This window comes from Pteropus alecto, unplaced genomic scaffold (assembly GCF_000325575.1).
Source record: "Pteropus alecto unplaced genomic scaffold, ASM32557v1 scaffold76, whole genome shotgun sequence".
Taxonomy (NCBI): Eukaryota; Metazoa; Chordata; class Mammalia; order Chiroptera; family Pteropodidae; genus Pteropus; species Pteropus alecto.
Window position 1 is genome coordinate 3,804,138 of NW_006443138.1, and position 7,084 is coordinate 3,811,221.

Below are 7,084 nucleotides of genomic sequence, written 5' to 3' on the forward strand. Positions count from 1 at the left end.
TCCAACAATTGTTTTAAAACCACTTTGTATCAATCTGAGCCTCACAAAGTTTCCTCTCCACTTCTGAAGAGATATTCTTATTCCCATCTGTCTGGTGGCCCCTGTCACTCAGCTGTCTTTTACACACCATAAATATTGTGTATTTGGCCATTGGACCTATAGGGATGGCTTTTCAATGTGGTCACAATGGTAGAATATAGCTGCATTCTAGTGCTGTTTGCTATTCCTCGGATAAGTCGCGACTATCTTTTAAGGGTAAGTTTCAGGGTCAATTTATAAGTCACAAAATAAAATTATTTTTAATATTTTATGTTTACTCCTTAAAAGCATAAAAAGGATATAACTTAATTTAGTTATTCAACTATTCTGTTTTGGATTTAAATATTTTTTTGTGTTTTTTTCCACAAATCAAATATATTCTCAAACAAAACAAAACAAAACAAAATCTCCATTTGCGTCTTAAGCTCCATACTTGCCTAATTTTCCTCCTGCCTCTGTAGCCTCACTTTCTCAATGGCCCTTGCTGGCTTTTTCTTAATTTTTTAAATTAATCCATAGACTTCCCACGACATAAATATCTCTATGCTATCTGCAGCCCAGACATCCCCCATACATGCGAGTTTCATATTTAATGGTCCAGACGAACGTTATCTCGTGTGTCTGAAAGTCATTTCAAACTTAATGTGTCCAAAACTGAGCTGTTAATATTATCATCCCACCACCTACTTCTAAGTCCTCCCTGTCTCAGGAAACGGCAATTCTGTAATGCTCAAGCAATGGGGAAAAAGAAGAAGAAGAAAAAGCATGGAGACATTCTTAACTTTTCTTTCTTTCATACCTTACATTTGATCTGTCAGCAAATCTTGTGTGCCCCTTCTTCCAATGTGATCACTTTCCACCACCTTCACTGCTTCTCCCTACTCCAAATTACCATTACCTCTCACCTGGATTTCTTCAAGGACCGCCTACCAGGTCTCCTCCTGTCTCTGCACTCCTTATCAGAACATCCAACGTTATTCTGTTAAAATGTAAGTCAAATCATGCCGCTTTTCTGCTTAACCGTATCCTAGCTTCCCATCTCACTCACAATAAGAGCCAAAGTCCTTACAATAACCCACAAGACCATCTTGGGCCACATCTTCTAATGCTCCCCCCATGACCCCTTTTCACCTTTTCCCCATCCCAGCCCCCTGGACGTCCTCCTGCAGGGCAGGCCTGCTTCTGCCTTGGGGGTGGCCTTTTCTCATGCTAGTCCTCTCCCAGATACCAGCGTGGCTTTCTTCTTTTTTTTTCATGTCTTTAATGTTACTTCCCCAGCACTTTTAGCAACTCTTCTCTGCCTTATTTCTCTTATCAGTTATCACTTTAATATACTAAATATTTTACTGGTTTATTTATTTCTGTCCAGCACATAGTAAGCATTTAGCAAATATTTGTTGAATAAATTGGTAAATAAATGAATGCAAAGATGATTTTCCTGTGTTGAAGATATTTTTTAAGTCACATTATACATTTCGATAGCAATTTTAAAAGTGGTCTTCACAAATGGTTTGAATACTCATTCATATATTGTGTATCCTCCTAATATGATTACTTTGAGGAAGTTAAAGCTTAAATACATATTTGAAAACATAATTACTATAAGTAACTTTGGGTATAAATATACAAAGTAAATTTGAAGAAAAGAAGTGTGAAAGGATTGCTAAATCTGAACAGACTTTCATAAGAGGTGATTCTGGATATAAACGTAGGATTCTGAACTGTGAAGAGAAACTATGAGTCATTTCAGACAGAGGAAATCACATCAGATAAGGCTTAAAGGCAAAGAGTGACTTTGTGATGATTGAAAGTTGGTAAGCAATGATAAAAGTTAATAATACTAGTACTGTATTGATATTTATTAAGGATTTACCATTTTGTGCTAATCCTCATGAGTAGTAAATATCTTTATTTTTCCATTTTACAGAGAAGGATATTAAGGCTTAGAGTAGTTAAGTAACTTGCCCATTGTCTCACAGCCTTTAATGGTAGAGGCCATGCTTGAATCTAGTTCTGTCTGATGCCAAAGCCCAAGTCCCTGATCACCAAGTAGAGCTGTATCTTACTTTGAGATTAGGCTCAAAGAGCAGCAACCAGGGTGAAAATCAGGCAGAGGTGCAATTATGAAAATCCTGTAAGGAGGCACCATTTTGAAGAGCAACATACCATTCATTTTCCAGGAAGCCCAAGACAGCCAGGAGTTCCTCTACCATTGGTTCAGACTATAGCCATTTTGGATAAACAACAGCTGTTAAGTTTGCAGTTAGGGACAGTTGTTTGGAAAATACATACCTTTAAACACTGGACACACAGACCATAGGGTGAGATGCTGTCAATATAGGAAGCGCTTAGGGACAGAGACTGAGTGAAAGAGTAGAATCAAGAAGTCTCCCATCAGAACCTTCCTGTACCACTTAAAAAGTTCATTCTTGCCCCTGCTCCTCCTCTTCCTTATTCTGTGCATGTTTGCAGTTGATTTGTGTGTACCACTTGACGTGATACAATCTTGCCAAAAGCCAAGTAGTCTGGATAGTCTAGAGAGGATTATTGAATTCTATACAATATTGAAAATCTTGTTAAATATTTATTACTTGTAGAATATCCACAGCCAAAGCTGGTAGAATCAGGCAGCACATTAATCATGGGAATACATACTTAAAATCTCTCCAGAATTAATCAACAAAAGGAAAGGTTTCAACTGTGTAAAATAAAAACATGACATTTGAGATGCAGGCAAGCCATTTTACTATGAAAAGAAGGAAAATGCTCACTTTAATTCAGTCTTCCCTCATTGTTTAGGGGGTCCTAACTGATGGACTGGTAGAGTCCTTGTTATTTGGCTGCGTTTGGTGACTGTGGGCTGGAAGAGTGTCATGGGAGTAGAAATCCTTTTTCAGAAGCTGAAAGAAAATGTCAGGTATCTCCCTTAGCCAGTCATCATTGACTTCGTGTCCTTCAGGTTGCTGAGAGAATAGTTCTCTTCAACTCTATTCCCACCCCAGCACATTGAGGCATGGGGCACGCTTCCATCACGATAGAACAGTGTTCTCAGTAGGGGAAGAGTGACAACATTCTACTTCTCAGGATAGGAAAGCAAAATTTGGAGAGTTTGGATTGAGTGTAGTTTGAAAAACTTTCTTGTGCAGAGTCTGTTACATCATCCTAGGAGGTAATTTCTTTTCTCTCCAATGTATCATTATTGGTTTAGAACAATGGCACTTGATAAATATTCATTGACTTTAAGTACTAACTTAGGGTTTCTCACCCTGACTGGGGGCTTTTGCATTTGTTGGCATCCACTCAAGATGTGTGGAATGGGGGCTGTCCCAAAGCTTGGTGTAGTGGCTGAAGGGATGCTGTTAAAGAGCTGAGAGTAGTATGTCGGAGAGATCACAGCTTGAATGCCTGTCATGCTTACAGATGCCCTTTGAAAGAAGCTGCCCCAACTGCGGCCCCCTAAAAAGGTAGAAACACAGTCTGTTTTTTAGCATAAGTGACCATGTTGTCTAACATGTTGAGTCTACCATCCTAGACACACACAGTTGAAGAAGTAGGTGAGGACACCTGGCTAGAAGGTAGCCAATCTATAGGCTGTTCAGTGGCTTAGGAGAGTCTCATACAAGAACTTTACAAAAAACAGTGGTGATAGAATCAGATTCTCCCCTCTAGGGCATTTGATATAATCAGATTCTTCCTGTTGGGACTACAGAGAGAGAAGAGTCAACTGGTAGGTAGTGGAAACAGAAGTGGAAGGAACTGTGGTTGTGCAAGCTGAATTATTGCTGTGTTCTGAGACATTTCATGTGGAGTAGGGCAGCAGTGTGTTGGGGCAGGCTCCTACAAGCCCGAGAGCTGGTTGTGTGCATCTCTTCCCAACTCTACCTTCAGAGACTCAGGTTGGTGGGAGTACTGACACCATATAAATTGGTTTTTGTTTCAGTTCGGGTCTCCTTCCTCCAGATGTGGTTGTTAACCATTTACTGGCACACCACTGGGTTAGGGGAGGGATGGTCTATATATATATATATGAAGTCAAGGAAGTGGTTAACTCCTCTGGGTCCTTTGTCTTAAAAACAATGTTTAAGGTAATATGTTAACATGATTGTTATTAAGATTACAATAAAAAAGACATTAAACATTGTGAAATATATGATTTATATATCAGTGGTTAAATTACAAAACTCATAGGAATGTGGTCAGAGGGTAGGACTTTTCCTGTTACCTATCAAAGGCACAGGCCCCCACCCCCCAGGCCCACAAAGGATGACTTGACAAGCCGGTTAAGTCTCTGGCCTTATTTCCACACGTATTCTTTACCCCTACTACTTGAGGTAACCTGAGTGCACACCAGTTACTTAAAACCACAAGAGCCCAACGAATACAGTTTTGAATGCCACTTTTTTTTTTTTTTTTAATGTAGAGAAAATGGGACAGATTAGAATGGTAAAAAGAGTACATACGGACTTTGGAATGAGGTTTGAATTCCAGCACTACTACACCCCTTCCTGGTAGTGTAATTTACTTATCTACGTCTGTCTCCTTAGCTGTAAAACAGGGATAAAAAATAAGCTCAGAGATATCTGTAAGTGTTAAATGAAATACCACATGTAGTACAGTGCGTGGCATTTGGTATGCACCCAGTAACTTGTGTTCTTTTTTCCCCCTCTTTAACATACTTAATCAAGCCTTTAGAACAGCTGCTGGTGTTGCTGTCAAGTCAGCAGAGTTGATACAATTAAGTCTCCACTTATATTAACATGTATAAGGTTGTAATGATATTGCATTCTTTATAATTTTACATTTTTGTACTTAAGGTCAACTAAAATATTTTAAATGTAGCCATAATTATTACATCCTTTGAAACAAGCCTTTCTCTACACTTAGGGAGCTCCTATATGCCAATCTACAAATGACTGGGCTCATTTTACTTTTGTTTTTAAATAAATATTTAGACTATGGGCAAAGAACTATGCTAGGCATTGTGGGAAAAGTAAGAAAAACAGATGCTTATATAATACATGATTAAATATACAAGAAAAGAGGAAAGTGAGGTAATACTCAAGTTTTCTGAGTATTTCCCTCTAACTACCCAGCTACTAGTAACTAAATTGAATAATAATGCTATGTGTCTTTTAAATCCCTTATTTACTGTATTAGAGTATATTTACTGTTAATTTACTTAGGTCATCTGCTCTTAGTCCCATTATCACTGCTAGTACATTAAGGGCGAAATCTGTTCACTTGCCAGGGATGTTGTGGGATGTGGCGTTTCTCAGTACCAGATGATTTAAGGGGAGCCACTTGCAAGTGGACTGGTTTTTGGCATATGGACCTTAGTACTTTGCCAGAATTGAATTTGTTTTGAAATAAAGTTTCTGATTTTTAAATATATATAGCATTTTCAAACAAATAGTGTGATGTACAAATTACCATACTTTAGTTCATGTTAGAATAATCCACATTCTAAATCGATTTGACATTTACCCTTTAAGTATTTCGCATCAATAAATCATTTCTATAGCATCTTAAAATGTTCATAAGTAATTACATAACATCCTATGTCCCCAGGGCCTGTCCTACCAGTGAGAAAAAAATAAATTATAGTAATTAAGACAAAATTATGTTGTCTTGAAAAGCTAAGGGTCATTTGGACTTGATTCTTGAAGGAGTTATCAGTGCCAAAGAAAAGTCAGGGAACTACTGGCTTCGGCCTGTAATTACACATCTGGGACTGTAATTATGATGACATTTTGATCGTCAGAGGTAACACCTTTTGAATAAATTTCAACATTGCCCTTTAGACAAGCTACAATAAATACAAAACCAGTGTGAGGGGGTTGAGGAGAGGTTGATGGTGGAAAGAACGACAGGTCTAAATATCAGCCTTTAGGTAGTGTGCAAAACTTGTCATTCAGCTTGCCTCAACTCCATATATGGTATTCAAAATGTTTGAAAAGAGCCCCTTTGTAATTTTGGCTAAGCGCGCACACACACACACACACACCCTGGTGTAGAGGGTCCACTCACCTGGAATGCAGGAAGGTTGTTTCTGTATTATAATGTGTTTCTTGTGCATAGGATGGTCACCTGAGTGTGTGTGCATAACTGGCAGTACCGTTCCAGCATCACCCTCCCACACTTTTTAGTATTTGACAGATCTGTTTATCCCTTCACTACCAAAGCTCGCAACTCATCAGGGGCAGAGCAAGAGTCTCCTCAAACCCTTAAACTCAGTCTTCCCCCTCGCTCCCCGCCCCGGTCCCTTGCTCGCGGTCCGGTGTCCTAGCGGTGGTTTCTCTTTTTCCTAGCCCTCAGGGGTCGCAGGTGGGTCTCGTAGGTGGGATGCTCTGCTCTGCTCTTGGGTTTTAACACTGGGAAGGCACGCCCCTGGAAGAGGGCTTCCATCTCTGGATCGCGCCCGGCGGCCTCTGGCGGCTGTAGAAGAGGAGGATTCGGAGGGTTCGGAGGATTCGGAGGAGGAGGGAGCTGGCGGCGCCGAGGTCGGGCAGCGGGCCCCGTCCGCGGCGGGCGCGCTCCGCCGTCCTCCCTCGCTCGTCTCCTATGCTCATATTTGGAGTCGGCTGCCCGTGCCCAGGAATTTCCCGTCATGCCTCCCGCCGACCCGTCCGTCGCCCGGAGCCGGGGAGGGAGGAAGGGAGGCTCGGACAGCGGCGGCGGCGGCGGCGGCTCCCTGGCCTTTCCATGAGCCCGCGGCAGACCCTCCCGCGCCCCGTCTCGCTCTGCCTCTGCCTCTGCCTCTGCCTCTGCCTGGCCGCGGCCGCGACGCGAGGAGTCGCGCAGTCGGGTGAGTGTGGGCTGCCTCCCCGCCCCGCCGCGCCCCTCCCTCCCCGGCCGTGCCAAGTGGAGGTGGGACCGCGACCCCAGACCCCCTCCGAGCGCCGGCGGCGCCGCGTTCAGCCTCCTGCGGGGACGCCCCCTCCCCGAGGCGAGAAGGGGCGCGGCACCGCAGCGCCCCGCGCGGGCGGCGAGGGGCGGCTTTAAGGAGGTCAGGGCTGGCTTCGCCCCCGCCGACGGGGGGCGTCTG

At 42.5% G+C, this 7,084-nt stretch overlaps 1 protein-coding gene across 2 annotated transcripts in view; it reads left to right on the forward strand.

The window, feature by feature from the left end:
* Positions 1 to 6,542: 6,542 nt before the first annotated feature.
* The window catches only part of MSRB3 (methionine sulfoxide reductase B3), a 141,194-nt gene continuing 140,652 nt past the window's right edge, over positions 6,543 to 7,084 (forward strand). The window contains exon 1 of one of the 2 annotated variants that reach the window (XM_015598534.2): positions 6,543 to 6,844. In XM_015598534.2, coding sequence (XP_015454020.1) covers positions 6,601 to 6,844 — 244 coding nt within the window. In that variant the 5' untranslated portion in view covers positions 6,543 to 6,600. The remainder of the gene's footprint in view (positions 6,845 to 7,084) is intronic. The other variant, XM_006923709.3, reaches the window with a different exon arrangement.